The sequence below is a fragment of the Macaca nemestrina genome, chromosome 9 (genome assembly GCF_043159975.1).
Source record: "Macaca nemestrina isolate mMacNem1 chromosome 9, mMacNem.hap1, whole genome shotgun sequence".
Taxonomy (NCBI): Eukaryota; Metazoa; Chordata; class Mammalia; order Primates; family Cercopithecidae; genus Macaca; species Macaca nemestrina.
In genome coordinates, this window is record NC_092133.1 from 74,342,627 (window position 1) to 74,358,857 (window position 16,231).

Here is a 16,231-nt window from a genome sequence, read left to right on the forward strand (position 1 = left end):
GTTGCCCAGGCTGGAGTGTAGTGGCACGATCTTGGCTCATTACAACCTTCACCTCCCAGGCTCAAGTGAACCTTCCACCTCAGCCTCCCCAGTAGCAGGGACTGCAGGCATGCGCCACCATGCCTGGCTAATTTTTGTATTCTTTGTAGAGGCGGGGTTTTGTCATGTTGCCCAGGCTGCTCTCAAACTCCTGGGCTCAAGCGATCCACCCTCCTCAGCCTCCCAAAGTGCTGGGATTATAGGTGTGAGCCACAGCACCCAGCCCAAACTACAAATTTTAATAGAATGTTAAACCCAACCACTGGCCAAAAATCACTTAGGTCAAGAATTCCTAATCCACAATCTCATCAGTATGAAGGGAAAGCACTCATTCTAACACAGATCCAAGAACCAATGGCTACCCCAGGTACCTTAACAGCATCAACTCAGAACTTCAGAAATCAACTAGAGATCATCCAAGGAATGTAAGTATAATTCTATAAAAAAACATCTCATCCCCATCGCAGCAGGCTCCAAACTCCAGTGAGGCTTCCACAGGCCATGGAGAATGGGTTTGGCTCTTGTCACAGGGTAGAGCCCCATGATAGGGGTCTGAGGTAGATGAAAACAGGGTAGCCAGGGGCATCTACAGAAGATGTTACAGAGCTGCCTGGGCCTCATGACAGTTGCAGCTCAGTTACAAATCCCAGATGGCTCTATTTGCTTAAACCAGTTTTTCCAGTGACGCTTACATGCTGGCTTTCTTGGTTTCTATAGATGCTTGGTTTCAAAAATAAAACTAAAATAACAAAAATTCCAAATCCCTCAACTGGAACAAATAAATAATAGTAACAATATTTACATGAGTATGTCACATTGAGAGATTCCAGCAAGACCAAGGAATGGAAAATCCACGAACGTGCCCTGGCCTGTGTGGGGCTCAGGCCTGGCTCACCGTCAGGTGTGAAGACACCACGGGGAGCCGATGGATGTATGCAGTGAGCTGGGATGGGCCAGGACACCTGGCTGGGCCTGAAGTCCAGGTAGGCAGGGTGTGCAGGAGCTGTGGGGCCGTCCATAGATTGAGTTTCAAGCAAGCAAACAAAAAAACCCTCAGCTCTCCCGAGCAGTATGGCACAGTCAGGGTCACTGGTGTGAGCTGCGCCCTATCAGAGGAGGAGCCGCTCCTGGGGATGCCAAGGGGGCTTTTCCGATTGCTGGCACAGGTGGGGACCTCAGGACCCCCATCCCAGGGAGCATAAAACTCTTCACATGAGCTGCAGACAGGACAAGGAGTGAAGGTCTGGCATGGTCCCCTCTTTCCTTGGACTATGTGACAAGGGGGATGTGGAATTCATTTGTGTCGAAGATCAGGGGCCTCTTGGGGGGGTTCGGGTCTCTGTCGGCCTTGTGGAGCAGCTTGAAGAGCCCGGTTCCAATGTTCATTGGGATTCCCATGATGATACACTCAGACACCCCTGAAACCAACCAGAATGAACATCAGAGAGCCTCTAAACACAAGCTACATTTTCAGGAAGACAGACTATTGGCTTAAGTGTCAGAAAATTAGGATGTGAGTCCCAGCACCACTCCACATCAACTGGCTGAACTCTGGAAAATCCCTTTCCTTCCAATCTAGAAAAGAAGGGTGGCTGTGGAGTGCAGGCCGGGGGGATTATGTGCTTTCAGGGTAGGGCAGTGCCTGCTCACAGCCTAGGAGTTTGTTGGAGGGAGTCAGCTCCACCAGTTCTCCTCTCCCACCTGAGCCAAAGGCACCCTGGGAGGGCCGTGCCTTTGAGAATACAGCTTAGCAAGAATACGAAAGGATGCTCAGGAAACTCTAAGTTTGCCACCCAGTGCTTCCTTAGCTTAGAGCCTACAAGAAAAGCAAACAACTGGGACAGTAGTGAGCAGAATACAATCCCCTCGGAAACTGCAGCAGGCAGCTGTTAGCTGTGCTCAGGGGAAGGGGCCAGGCTTAAGAGCATCTAAGCCTTGATGATCTACAGCCCTGATGAGAAACACCCGGAAGGCAGGGCACCTATAGAGTTACAGGAGCAAGGGGGTGGTGCAGATTCTTTCTCCAAACCCATGTCAACCTGGCATAAGCCTTGAGTCTACGACGAGCAAGCACATGGCTACTGTCTTCTAGACTTTGTGCTAACAAGGAACCAGACAGGCAAACAACTAAAGACCAACATGCAATGAGGGCGAACACGGGGTTACAATGTGCTGAAAGACCAGGAGGAGGGGAAAACTTCAAATTGCGGGTGGGGTGGCAGCCAGGCAGTCGAGGAGGTTGGTGGTGGAGAGAGGTCGTGGGTGGTGGTGTGTGGGGCCGCAGAGCTGCAGCAAAGGCCCGGTTTCCAGGTGTCAGGCTTGAGTGCTGGGTCTCAGCCCTGTTGTCAGGCAGACTCGTTCTTCTCCTGGCCCTGGGCCTTCTTCCAGTCTTCCCTGTACCTCCCTCTTGCCCCACTCTAACTGCTGCTCCTTTTTCTTTCCCTTCATGCTCGGTTTTTTTTTTTTTTTTTTTTTTTTGAGACGGAGTCCTGTTCTGTCACTCAGGCTAAAAGTGCCGTGGTGCGATCTCGGCTTATTGCAACCTCTGCCTCCTGGGTTCAAGAGATTCTCCTGCCTCAGCCTCCCGAGTAGCTGGGATTACAGGCACCTGCCCCTGTGCCCGGCTAATTTTTGTATTTTTTAGTAGAGATGGGGTTTCACCATCTCGGCCAGGCTGGTCTCAAACTCCTGACCTCGTGATCCACCAGCCTCGGCCTCCCAAAGTGTTGGGATTACAGGCGTGAGCCACCGTGCCTGGCCCACGCTTGTTTTTTAAAAATATTTAAATAGACATGAGGTCTCATTATGTGGCCCAGGCTGGCCTCAAACTCCTGGGCTCAAGTGATTGTCCTGCCTCAGCCTCCTGAGTAGCTGGGACGACAGCAACACCATGCCCGGCTCTCATCCTTCTTTATCTTAAAGAATTATGTAATATTTCTTTCCCTCCATCTCCAATCCATGTCCCTTTTGAAAACAGAAAGTTAATCTTAGAGGCAAAAAATAGGTATACACTCTAATGATGCCAATCTATACAAGAGCAGGAGGTGAGACAGCAAAGGGCTACTGGGAAGCAGAGCTCTGGCCTGGAAACGGCAGCCAGACTTGGAATCTCTGTGGGCCTGATTAGCGTGTGCCCTGGGGCAGGCTGCTGACCCTCCTGAACTCCAGCCCCTCACCAGCTCCCACCGCAGGCCTGCAGGGTCTTCCTGTGGAATCAGAAAGGCTCGAGCAAAGCTCAGCAGTCAGTGGTGGTCTCATGGAAGACGCAGGGAAGCCAGACATTGGGGAGAATTCCCCTCATGCTCCCTCTCCCGCAGGCCAGTACAGCCCCATCAGAGCCATGCTTTGTTAAGTGGTGGGGATGAGGCATGGTGCAGAGCAAAGCTCTGCTGGTAGACTCGACAGCAAGCTAGGTCACCTGGGTCTTCTGACTTGTCAAAGGGCTTAATATCCACACCCCAACGGTGGGTTGACATACTTAGCACATATGATGCCTGGCACAGGGGCTGAGCAGGCATCGATGGCTACCTCCCAAGGACAGCAGGACACTCTGCTCTGCCCAGTGCCCAGCCAGTACCCTCTCCTGTCAGCCCTGGTGTCATACACAGGGGTCAGGAGAAGTGTGGCTAACTACAAAGTCAAGGGCTAGAAAAATTCTTACATGCTCAGGGTTGCTCTTTTCTTCTTGGACCAAAAACCATCTGTGCTGACAGAGGGAAGTCATCCAACAAATGTAAATGGGGATGCAGGATGCTACAGTCAGGCTTTGGAGATAAAAGATCCAGCAGTTCCAATTCATGATCTATGACATTATTCTTGAAAAAATAAATGCTCTGCCACTCAGTTTCTTTCATTCCCTTAGAAGCCTAGACATGGTCTAAGTCGTAAATAGTAAAGGCCTTTGATGCTGTTCATAGAAACATCAAACCTACCGCACACGGAGTCCTTCTGCCCGAAGTAGGCAGCGTCAAAGAGATGGTCAGCTGTCTTCTCAAAGGAGGCCAGCATCAGCACACTCTCCTTCATCTTGGCCAGGCCAAACCTAGTGATGCCCAGGACTTCACCCTGCGTCAAGTGGGAAAGAGTCACGGTGGTACTCACGCCAATGGCAAAAGCTTGAAACCAAAGCACGGTGCACCTTCAATACAATCAACAAAAATCCTCCAAGACCCAACGTCAGGTGTGAAAGGCCCTGGGGAGCTATGTGTCCGCCCTCTGTGTCCCACTGAGGTGGTCAGTCATCGGCAACATGGAACTTCACACTCGTGTCCAGATGCCATCAGAACAAAGAATTAAGAACTAGAATTCAGAGACTAACTTTAAAAAAGGGGAGTACTTCTGAAGAGATTTCTTATGGCTCAAAGAACTAAAAAAAAAAAAAATGTAAAAACCTCAAGTATGAAGATAATTAAATTTAGATAATTCTCTTCAAAGGAATATTATGCCATAATTTAAAAAGTATATTTATTAAAACCATGAAACAAGATGGAAAATATTTGTGATGTTAAACAAAAAGTCAGAACAAAAACTGCACACACACAGTTTCCTGCAACTAAAGTAAAAGATGCATAGAGAATAGGACTTCACAGAAGATGTCGAACCGACAGCCATTTCCCTCACCTGGTTTCTTTTTTTTTTTTTTTAGGAGACGGAGTCTCGCTCTGTCGCCCAGGCTGGAGTGCAGTGGCCGGATCTCAGCTCACTGCAAGCTCCGCCTCCCGGGCTCACGCCATTCTCCTGCCTCAGCCTCCTGAGTAGCTGGGACTACAGACGCCCACCACCGCGCCCGGCTAGTTTTTTGTATTTTTTAGTAGAGACGGGGTTTCACCGTGTTAGCCAGGATGGTCTCGATCTCCTGACCTCGTGATCCGCCCGTCTTGGTCTCCCAAAGTGCTGGGATTACAGGCTTGAGCCACCGCGACCGGCCCCTCACCTGGTTTCCAAATATTCTGTAATACACTATCAACTTGTTTGGGGAAGCCTTATGAAAACCTGCTGCCCTAAGGCACAGCTAGAGGGAAATACATTTTTTTGGAAAAGAGTGAAAAAAAAATCAAAACACCAACCCACCTCAGCCTCCCGCCCCCAACTTCAGATCATGTTAACTTATTCTTTCCTGGGAATGGCTACAGAAGAGTGATGGATGGGTTTGATAAGAAAGAAACACCTCGGCCGGGCGCGGTGGCTTAAGCCTGTAATCCCAGCACTTTGGGAGGCCGAGACGGGCGGATCACGAGGTCAGGAGATCCGAGACCATCCTGGCTAACCCGGTGAAACCCCGTCTCTACTAAAAAATACAAAAAACTAGCCGGGCGAGGTGGTGGGCGTCTGTAGTCCCAGCTACTCAGGAGGCTGAGGCAGGAGAATGGCGTGAACCCGGGAGGCGGAGCTTGCAGTGAGCTGAGATCCGGCCACTGCACTCCAGCCTGGGCAACAGAGCAAGACTCCGTCTCAAAAAAAAAAAAAAAAAAGAAAGAAACACCTCAACTTGCCATGGGACTCTCTGGGTTTTGGCAATGGCTAATTTTGCTTTAGGATGGATGACACTCAGGATAAGAACGGAACCAAGCTCCAGCTCTCTTCACTCCACCAACTGGGTGTGAGTTTGCCATGAGGCTGTAATTCTCATACTGGGATTTGACCAGGACACGCAGCCTGATCAGCATACTTTGGTTTTTGAGCAATGTTCACATCTTATTTTCCCTCTCTGATGGTCCTCACAGTGGCGCATTCTACATGTCTTAGAAACTCCACAGGCTTATTCTCCTGAAAGTGAGTTTCGAGACGCCCAGGCAGCCCCGGGGCCTCCTGCCACACACCTTGTAGGTCATGAGGTCGGAGAGCAGCATCACGTGCCTCCTGTCGATGCTCATGCCGTGGTTCACCATGGTGTACTGGATTTCATTGATGATGGTTGTCCGGGCAGCCTCGATGCCCAGAGTTTTCTCCACCTACAGAGAGAAAGGAATGAGCAGAAGCAGCCACTTTTGTGAGGCCACTGCAAATTCTCTCCACTTCCTCCTCTGCCCTCCAAGTTCAAAGCAAACCCTGTGCCGTTTTCCAGAAATGGATTACTGGGCAATTTTTAGTTGTAGACCCAGGGCAAATGGGACGGTGAGAGAAGTATGCTGGGAACCAGTGGAAGGCCTGCAGATGGCACAAGGAAGACAACCTAACCCTAAGGCGACTCCGTGGGGTAAGCAGTACCTCATAGGTGTTATTGGAGGTGGTTCGGGTGCCCTTCACACCGTGCGTGGCCATGACTGCCCGCAGGTTATCACCTTCCACCAGAAGCTTGTACTTCTCCTTTCCACTCTGCTCATCAATGTGTATGACAGCTCTGGACACCTCTGGAATGCCCTGCACCACCACCTGGATTCAGAGACAGAGAAGGCTGTGAGGACGGTGTGAGCCATGCCCTGGGATGATCACCTTGATCACCCCAGCTTTCAGCAGTGGTCATCTGTGACACACTAGAGCTAGTTTTAGGGATAAGGGAGGGGACTACGCCTCTTTCTAACATCAGTTTTTTGACAGAGCAGAGAGGAATCTAACAGACTAACTCCTTGGGGATACGGCCAAGAAGAAATGAAGAAATGGGGCTGGGCGCGGTGGCTCAAGCCTGTAATCCCAGCACTTTGGGAGGCCGAGACGGGCGGATCATGAGGTCAGGAGATCGAGACCATCCTGGCTAACCCGGTGAAACCCCGTCTCTACTAAAAAATACAAAAAACTAGCCAGGCGAGGTGGCGGGCGCCTGTAGTCCCAGCTACTCGGGAGGCTGAGGCAGGAGAATGGCGTAAACCCGGGAGGCGGAGCTTGCAGTGAGCTGAGATCCGGCCACTGCACTCCAGCCTGGGCGACAGAGCGAGACTCCGTCTCAAAAAAAAAAAAAAAAAAAAAAAAAAAAGAAATGAAGAAATGGGACTAAGTGACAAAGCCCTTGAGTCCCAGCCCTGGGTGTCACACCACAGGGAGATGCTGGGTCTCCATGAGAAGCGACTCCTGTTTCACCTTGGGGAGATCTTCTTTCAGGAACTGCAGCACATAGTACATGGAGCTCTTGCTGTTCTCTCTGGGGGTGACACACACCACAGCCTCACCGTGAACAGCCACGTCGCCGGGCTTCACGCGGAGCTTGGACGTACAGATGGAATATCGCACTGTCTCAGCATTCACCTGCAACATGGCCAGGAGTAGGTGTTACTGAGAGGTTTGAGGGCTTCGATTCCAGTGTTTTTCATCCTTTATTTCATTATTGCCCCTCTAAGAAGTCCTTTTAGTCAGGTTTGTTCTAAACACCTCCCACCCGCACCATGAATTTAATACCACAGATATACTACATATCTGTTTTATGTATTATGTATATATATCTGTGCGTTACTCATAAAAATAGCTTTTTTTTCACCCACAACAAAATATTTGCCCTTGAAAATTCATGCTCAATTCACGGCAACACATGTAGCCTCTGTGGGAAGCTCTAGGGAGGCTGGAGGTTGGAGGCCAGGCTGATTAAAAGCTTCTGTGGGGCCTCCCCTTTACCTGACATTTCCACAGTGGTTCACTTGCTACATTCCTGGATGCAACTCAGCTCTTCTGCAAAAGAGCCGCAAGGCAGGCAGCAAGAGACAGGCTAGAGAAATCCCCAAACTGGAGAGCAGGTTGCTGCATTTCAGAGTCATCTGTTACATGGGTAACATATGACCTTGGTGCGTGAGAGAACGAACTGACAGAATATGTTTTTTTTTTTTTTTTTTTTTGAGACGGAGTCTCGCTCTGTCGCCGAAGCTGGAGTGCAGTGGCCGGATCTCAGCTCACTGCAAGCTCCGCCTCCCGGGTTCACGCCATTCTCCTGCCTCAGCCTCCCGAGTAGCTGGGACTACAGGCGCCCGCCACCTCACCCGGCTCATTTTTTGTATTTTTAGTAGAGACGGGGTTTCACCGTGTTAGCCAGGATGGTCTCGATCTCCTGACCTCGTGATCCGCCCATCTTGGCCTCCCCAGAATGTGTTTTAAGGGCTAGTACAGCTTTAACTACCCGAGAGAAAGAAGAGGGTGTTGGGAAGTTACTCAGTTTGCACCCCAAGTTGGTCTGTTTGTGAGAAAGGTGGATCATCTTTCAAATGTTGCCTACTACCCGTGCATTCCAGTTTAAGAAGCCAGGTTAATCTCCCCATCTAAACACATTTACGGAACTTCCTAGGCTAGCTGCCATGCTGGGCGCTGGGGACCCACAGATGAGTAAGAGAGCCAGCCCTAGGGTCCTTCCAGACACTGGGAAGAGGGGACAACAAGACCACTTATCATAACACCGTGTCACAGTGAACTGCTATTGTGGTCTGCACAAGATTTCAACTAATTTCCTGTGTGTCTTTAGATGGCTATATTTGTATCAAGGTCAGGTTTAGAAAGAGAAAATGTGAGGGGACGACAGAATCACAAAAACTAGAAACCAAACAGAAGCTTCTGCAATGCTTCCTCTGCCTTGCTTAGCTCTTGCCCTAGTTTATCAGTACCTATCTTGGGACTAACAGGATGACTTCCTCTCTACATTTAATTATGTGACTCACTTCCAGTCTCAGAAGTCTAATCCGTTCCAGGGAGAGTTTGACGAGAATAAAGCAGTCATCAGGAAGAAACACTTCTTCAATATACTCGGAAATCTGGAGTGTCAAAAGATCAGAGTGTTAATCAGCTGCTTTCCCCTTTCCTAAGCGCATGTGACTGCTTGCTTTTTTTGAAGAGCTGGAGTAGTGAGGACGCCACAGGCTGGTCAATCCATGGCAGCTGATTTTCACACTTCCTTGCAATGTTGCTGAGCTAGTTTTCTTGTCATCAATAGGGATTTCTTCTTACCTCTCCCAAGAGGGTTTTCTCAATTCTCCCTTTCACGAGGCGAGCATAATCCGCGTCGTCATCCTTGTCTAGCTGTGCTGTGATAATTGGAGTGCTGTCGAGAGGCAAAGGAAAAATGACGCTAGCACAAGGGAGGAGCCTGTTTGAAGACCACTGCTTTGTTAAACCCAAGTGCTATTTAGAATCATAATGTTACTAGCAACCCCAGTTTACTGAATATTTACTGTCAGGTATGCTACTAAGGGCTTCATATACATTATCATTTAGACTTACTATTTTTGGTGGTCCCCAGGCAATCTACTCCCGAAGTGAATGAAAAGACTTTCAGAAAATTCTTCCTTAGAAAGTGAGCCCTGGTTGGGTGCGGTGGCTCATGCCTGTAATCCCAGAACTTTGGAGGCCAAGACAGGTGGATCACCTGAGGTCAGGAGTTCGAGACCAGCCTGGCCAACATGGCGAAACTCCATCTCTACTACAAATACAAACATTAGCCAAGTCCCAGCTACTCAAGAGGCTGAGGTAGGAGCATCGCTTGAACCCAGGAGGCAGAGGTTGTAGTGAGCCAAGATCGCACCACTGCACTCTAGTCTGGCAACAGAGTGAGGTTCTGTCTCAAAAAAAAAAAAAAAAAAAAAAAAAGTGATCCCTGTTTTTCTTTGGTCCTAACAAGCGTAACAAGCAGTTATTTTAGTTCTGTTCCCTGTGTAAACTGACCACCCACACTTTTTTTTTTTGAAAGGGGTCTTGCTCTGTTTCAGGCTGGAGTGTAGCGGCATGATCACAGCTCACAGCAGCCTCTACATCCTGGTAGAGGATCAATCGATCCTTCTGCCTCAGCCTCCCAAGTAGCTGGAACCACAGGTGTGCACCACCACGCCTGGCTAATTTTTAAATTTTCTGTAGGCTTGGGGTCTTCCAGTGTTGCCGGGGCTGGTCTCAAACTCCTGGGCTAAAGTGATCCTTCAGCCTTGGCCTGCCAAAGAGCTGGGATTACAGGCATGAACCACCAGGCCTGGCCTGTAAAGTGACCTTTTGCATATTACAATTTCCCTCATCCCTCTCCTCTCCCATCACCGCTTCTCCAGGAACACCTCCAACTCCTCTGATCACTGGCCATCAGCTTCTGTCCTCACTGTTCTGGACAGGATCCCCAGAATACACACCTGGGACTGACTAATCTGACCAGCCTAGAAGGGGCAGGCAGAGCTCCTAACTCCCTGGTTGTCTACAGTTGTGGTTCTACAACCAAGTATGGCTCTCTTTCTTTTTTCTCTTGAGACAGTCTCGCTCTCTCGCCCAGGCTGGAATGCAGTGGAGTGATCTTGGTTCAACGCAAGCTCCGCCTCCCAGGTTCACGTCATTCTCCTGCCTCAGTCTCCCGAGTAGCTGGAACTACAGGCGCCAACCACCACGCCTGGCTAATTTTTTGTATTTTTAGTAGAGACGGGGTTTCACCGTGTTAGCCAGGATGGTCTCAATCTCCTGACCTCATCATCCGCCCGCCTCAGCCTCCCAAAGTGCTGGGATTACAGGCGTGAGCCACTGCGCCCAGCTGACTATCTTTCATTTAATGCTATGTATCATTATTTTGTTAAATATAGATCACAGGTAAAAATCATGACTTTTGTCATCAAAGGCACTGTAAAACATTTCTATTTCTTCTAGCCTTAGATCAACTAGAAATCCTATCACGAAATCACCAGGGGCTCACAGAATATGACCACAGGCCAAGTGGCAGACACTTCAGTCAGGCCTAGTTAGGCTGGAATAATGACATCAAAAGGATGAAATCTCCACTGACACATTGCTCCAGTTTTTCCAGTCATTTTTAACATTTTCTCTCTTCATGTTACTTGTGGCCATAAAAAAAAAAACATTGCTTCTATTTTGACTGTATCCAGTTTAGACTTTTTCTTAAGTGGCTTTTTAAAAAACCAAAATAGGATGAACACAGCATGCATGCCACCCAGAGTTTGAGACACAGTCCTATGAGGATATCACACATATGCATGTGACACGAGGATCATTGTTTCTCAAGAAACAGGACAGGCATGTGTGGAACAAGAGGGAAATGAAAGCAGGCACCTGATGGCCTTGGAAGCATTGATGATCTCTTTAATCCGGGGCACGCCCAGGGTGATGTTCATGGAGGCCACACCTGCAAAGTGGAAAGTCTTCAGGGTCATCTGGGTGCCTGGCTCACCAATGCTCTGGGCACACAGAGCGCCCACTGCAGAACCTGGCTCCATCTGTGCCCTAGAAGGCAAAGGTATGGATAAGAATGCAGCATGCCAAAGAAAAGCCCAGCAAAACTGCTGGGGAGAAGCTTCTGGTTGTCACCTCTCAACAGAGAATGTAGATGCTATTCGGGTCGGGAAGGGTATGGTTGTGACAGAGAAAGAGCCTGGCATAGGTGCAGACAGGGGTAAGTAATGGTCAGAGAGGGGACGGCAATGCCACTCAATTCTGCATGGCTACTTGTGGTCAGCATGTAATAGATGCAGAAAATCTAGGTGGTCTGCTAACCAATGGTACTGATGGCAAACAGAGCAGTGGCATCTGCCATATTCATTAGCAGTTTCCCCATGGGGAGAAGACATTAAGAAATTTCCTTGCAATTATTTCCATATCTTGGAGCATTCAGCCTAGCAATTCATCAGACCCCCTAGAGAAAATGTGACAGAACCTGATCAAATACTGTCAGTTAACAAGTGAGCTGGTGCAGGGTTTTGTACACGTGGAGAAACAGAAGGGATACGTGAGAACTATGTGGATGACAGTCAGTCCAAGACAAAAGCATCCCTACCTCATGTACTTGTCCCTACAGGTCTCCAGAAACTTTTCTACTTGGGTGGGGGTGATGCGGTCCAGCTGGTACAGCACACGGGGCTGGAAGAATACAAGCCAAGCATACAGTTAGGGCCGGCAGCACCTGCAAACAGCTCGGGGTTCTAACATGTCTTGGAGGGATATTACCTCTGTTGTGCCGTTATCATTGATGCCATATTTATCTCTGGTTTTCTTGATCTTCTCAGAGACCCCCTTAATGAATTTTTTTATTTCCTGGAAGATTACACAGCAAACATCATTTGTAAGTTTCACAGTCATTCAGATGACATAATTCATTTCATAAACCTCAGTTGTATATGACAAGTCTATCACATTTTAGTGTTAGCTCCATATATAGTATAAAGGACACAATCTGGATACTGCTTCTACTACAAAGTGGTTTTCCAAAGAACACACCACACTGTCCATACCCCAGACACACACTCCGTTGGTTATGGTGTCTCTAAGGCCTTCTCTTCCAACCACTCTCATGGCACTATCTACAGAGCCCACACAGCATGTGGGAGCCTTCATTCTTGTTCTCCAATGTGCCACGAGGGCTATAAGAACACAGTTCAGGACAGGTACAACTGCAGCATTTATACTCTTCTGTAGATTAATTTTTGAGGGTTTCTTCTGAAGCTATTATGATCAGCTTAAATACTACCAACTAAAGCATAGCTTTGTTGACAGTTCATGCATTTAAAACAACCTTTGAGCTTACCTTCATTTCAAAGAAAACACTCTCCAAACCCAGCTTACCTTTTCCCCTCCGGTAACCACCTCTCCCCACAGGCCTAGGCCTATGCTCTCTTCCCACACACAATTAGAAGTCTGTAAGGATTCCTGGAAACCACTGTCAAAGCCAGATGTGAAGCATCGGTATATGCTGCGATTCCCACTGTATTTAAGAATAGCACTCTCAGCCCCGGGAGGATGACCAAGTAGAGCAAGAAGGTGAAAAATACACAGGTGGAAGATCAGAGCAGGGCTAGAGACTACAGCCCTGACTCCGGTTTTCTGGTGACCACTCAAATGGGTAAAACTATCTGTTTTAGGATTTACAGTGTGTCTGTGAAAGAGACCCAGCCCACCACCACTCCTAAAGCCAGGATCAGCCAGCACCTTCCCCTGGGGAGCGCTCACAGGGAAGGAGCACTTACAGAGGAGCAGTTAACATCCTGCTCACAGTGGGTCAATCATCAAGGGCTACTCCGGGGTAGTAGAATGGCTCTTAAAGCACTTCTCAGGGTGAGCTGATGGCACCTACCATGCAGTAGCAACTGTCCTCCAGAGGCCATTATCCTGCTATCCTGGGAGCCGGCATCGGCTGCTCTGGTGTGGCCCAGGGACAGGACAGTCTCTGAGAATATGGGGAAGAGGAGATAGACTGCCCCTCCTTTGTAGCAGCAAGGAAATCACAGTGGCAGTAAGCTTAAGTGGCACTCTGGCCAAATGCAGGCATCCAGCTGTTCTGTGGGGGTGGATGAGTACAGACGCCCACACGCGGAGGACAAGCAGGGTGAGGGCAGACTGCATTACGTGGTGGCTAAGAAGCCTCGTGAGGTTGTTTCTTGATTCGGGGTAGGCTGAGGGTCCCCCAGAGAGAAGGCCAGCATGCCTTGCCCAAAGTCCACTCAGCCTATTGTGTGGCTGAAAATGCCTAAGCCTGAACCAGGAGCCCATTTTCGCAAAAATAAAATCCTGTAAGGTACCCACAGACAGCTTAAGACTTCCTAGCCCCATTTTGTCCTAACCTTGCAAAAAGAAATCTCATTAGCCTCCTAACTAGCCATTTCTAGTGACTACCCTTTTCTACAAGCAAAACGCTAGAACTTTATGTTCTTGTTTAAATAGCCTCAGCATCTGTGTCCACATGGTCTTATGCCTTTCCCAGCCAGCTGCTGCCCAGCTTGGCAAGACCTCCCTGTGAGGTGGCATGGCTTTAGTCCCACCACCCTAGAGCAGAGGGCACTGAAGGGCTGAATGAGGTCAGTGCTTGGCCAAGGCAACCAACCTCTCCATGAAGTCAGATGCTTTCTTCAAAGTCTTTTCTCTGAACAGGGGTTTCTTCAATCTAATCTTTGCCTACTGGGAAATTCCGTCTGTCTCCCAGGAGCCCAGGCAGCCAAGGGGCTACCTCAGGGGCCCATCACATCCTGGCCGTCAGTTCCCATGAATACTGCTTTCTCATGACTGCCTGTGTTGGCCAACTCTCTTTCTTCCCACTGAGAAAGTGCAGAGACCCACAGAGGGTGACCCCGCAGCCCAATCATTGTTCTACATAGAAAGGGCTTTTTATTTAAGAAGTTTTACCAGCTGGGTGTGGTGGCTCATGTCTGTAATCCCAGCACTTTGGGAGGCTGAGGCAGGTGGATCACCTGAGGTCAGGAGTTCGAGACCAGGCTGGGCAACATGGTGAAACCCCGTCTCTACTAAAAATACAAAAATTAGCCTGGCATGGTGGCATGTGCTTGGAGTCCCAGCTATTTGGGAGGCTGAGACAGGAGAATCACTTGAACTCAGGAGGCGGAGGTTACAGTGAGCCAAGATCGTGCCACTGCACCCTAGCTTGGGCGACAGAGTGAGACTCTGTCTCAGGAAAAAAAAAAAAAAAAAAAAAAAAAGAACTTTTAGTAATTCACAAGAACTTTAGAGTTCTCAAGAAACTCTTTTTAAAGAGAAACTCTCCAGAGTCCTTGTTATTAATGATGAGTCTGACACCATGTTTTCAGATACAGTCACCTTTTGCAAACCAGAGATGAAAAATAAAGCTGGAGAGGGCAGTGGGACAACCTCTCCTGGCATGGCTCTAACAGAACATTCAAAGGCATTCGCACTTGCTGCCACTGAATTTTTCCTCTGTATATTCAGTATAAGAGGGGGCTTTGCCTGGCAGTGGCTGGGTCCTTTTGAGAAAGGTCCCGAAAGCCCTCTTGGCCCAGATGTTGCTGTTTGATCACCAGTTGTTAAAAGCTGCCTTACCTGTTGGCACAGGAAAAACAGGAGCAGAACTTAAGGCTAAGCCTTAGACCCAGAAGGTTTTCATCTGCAAGGGACTGTGCACACATATGGAGTAAAAATAACACACCTAAAACAATCTGCCGGCTTAGGTACTGGGAATGACATAGCTCAGCTTTCACCCCAATGGACATGCTTCCCATGGGTTTGCTGAATGACTTTCCCTACACAAAGGTTCTAGAAATTAGGTTTAAAAATAAAAGAAAGAGGCCAGGCGTGGTGGCTCACACCTGTAATCCCAGTACTTGGGGAGGCCGAGGCCGGCGGATCACGAGATCAGGAGATCGAGACCATCCTGGCTAACATGGTGAAGCCCCGTCTCTACTAAAAAAAATACAAAAAATTAGCTGGGCGTGGTGGCGGGCACCTGTAGTCCCAGCTACTCAGGAGGATGAGGCAGGAGAATGGCATGAACCCAAGAGGCGGGGCTTGCAGTGAGCCGAGATCACGCCACTGCACTCTAGCCTGGATAACAGAACAAGACTCTGTCTCAAAAATAAATAAATAAAAATTAAAAAAAAGAAAACAGCTCACTTTTTGGAAATGAAAAGTGAAATAATCTGCTAAAAATTCACACTGAGTCAACCCATGCATACTAGAGGGAACAAACTCACAATATGGCTACTGGCAGGCAATTCATCACACGATTAACCAGAAGTTAGCGTCTCATGCTCCACAGCAGGCCTATGAGCACAGGCATCTGCCTCTGGCAGGGACCAGGGCTCAATGCCACTCAGGAGTGCCTCTGTCATCTCAGCTCTGATACGGGCTAGGGCTGGAGAACATTTCACGGGCTCAGACACATCTGTTCTGGCCAGTGGATTTTGGACCCTCTCGGCAAATCTGAGCTCATCAGATTGTGAGCTGCCGGTGGCAAGGACATGTTTAGTCATCCTTGCATCCCCAGGATCTGTGGACTGTGTGACATATGGTGAGGGCTAAACCAGTGCTCACTGAATAAACAAATGCTGCCGGGTAGGAGGTCACCTGTTAAAGCTTTTCAAGGGCAAGAAAGGAACCAGTCTAAAGCAAAGCAGTGTTTGCCAGAACCGGGACAGAAACCTGCTCTCTCTGGTGCTGGCAAATGCTGGGGTGCTGCTGGAGCGGGCCCTTTCTGTTGGCGTTCACAGCATGCTAAGCACGTTACCTCATTATAGCTCTCATAACCTGTCTCAGTTAAGGTCTTCGAGGACAAACAGATAAATACGTAAACATAAGCGTGAAGAAAAACCAAATTACAACTCTAATTTGTTAGCTAAAAAAAAGGAATAGAAAGCCTTTGGAGGAGAAAAACAGACAAAGGCACCCAACCTTGCCACACTCTTGATTTTAAAATCTGGAAGAGTCTCTTTTTCACCTTTCATACCTTGACACATGAACACAAGAAGCAAGGAGCTTTCTTAACACAAATATTTAAGCTTCACTTGCTGTTTTTATTTTTGATCTACTGAAAGAGATACATTCTTCTTTGGCCTGCTGATCTTGT

The 16,231-nt window shown here is 48.5% G+C and overlaps 1 protein-coding gene across 1 annotated transcript in view; it reads right to left on the reverse strand.

Annotated features, from left to right (window-relative positions):
- Window positions 1-454: 454 nt before the first annotated feature.
- Window positions 455-16,231, reverse strand: part of LOC105466218 (RNA polymerase III subunit A) — a 52,312-nt gene continuing 36,535 nt past the window's right edge. Inside the window, exons 22-31 of the mRNA XM_071069783.1 lie at window positions 11,872-11,958; window positions 11,702-11,784; window positions 10,981-11,151; window positions 8,896-8,989; window positions 8,610-8,702; window positions 7,054-7,218; window positions 6,247-6,411; window positions 5,859-5,990; window positions 3,972-4,104; window positions 455-1,457 (exon numbers count right to left, since the gene is read on the reverse strand). Of these exons, the coding sequence (XP_070925884.1) occupies window positions 1,309-1,457; window positions 3,972-4,104; window positions 5,859-5,990; window positions 6,247-6,411; window positions 7,054-7,218; window positions 8,610-8,702; window positions 8,896-8,989; window positions 10,981-11,151; window positions 11,702-11,784; window positions 11,872-11,958 (1,272 nt within the window). The 3' untranslated portion in view covers window positions 455-1,308. The remainder of the gene's footprint in view (window positions 1,458-3,971; window positions 4,105-5,858; window positions 5,991-6,246; window positions 6,412-7,053; window positions 7,219-8,609; window positions 8,703-8,895; window positions 8,990-10,980; window positions 11,152-11,701; window positions 11,785-11,871; window positions 11,959-16,231) is intronic.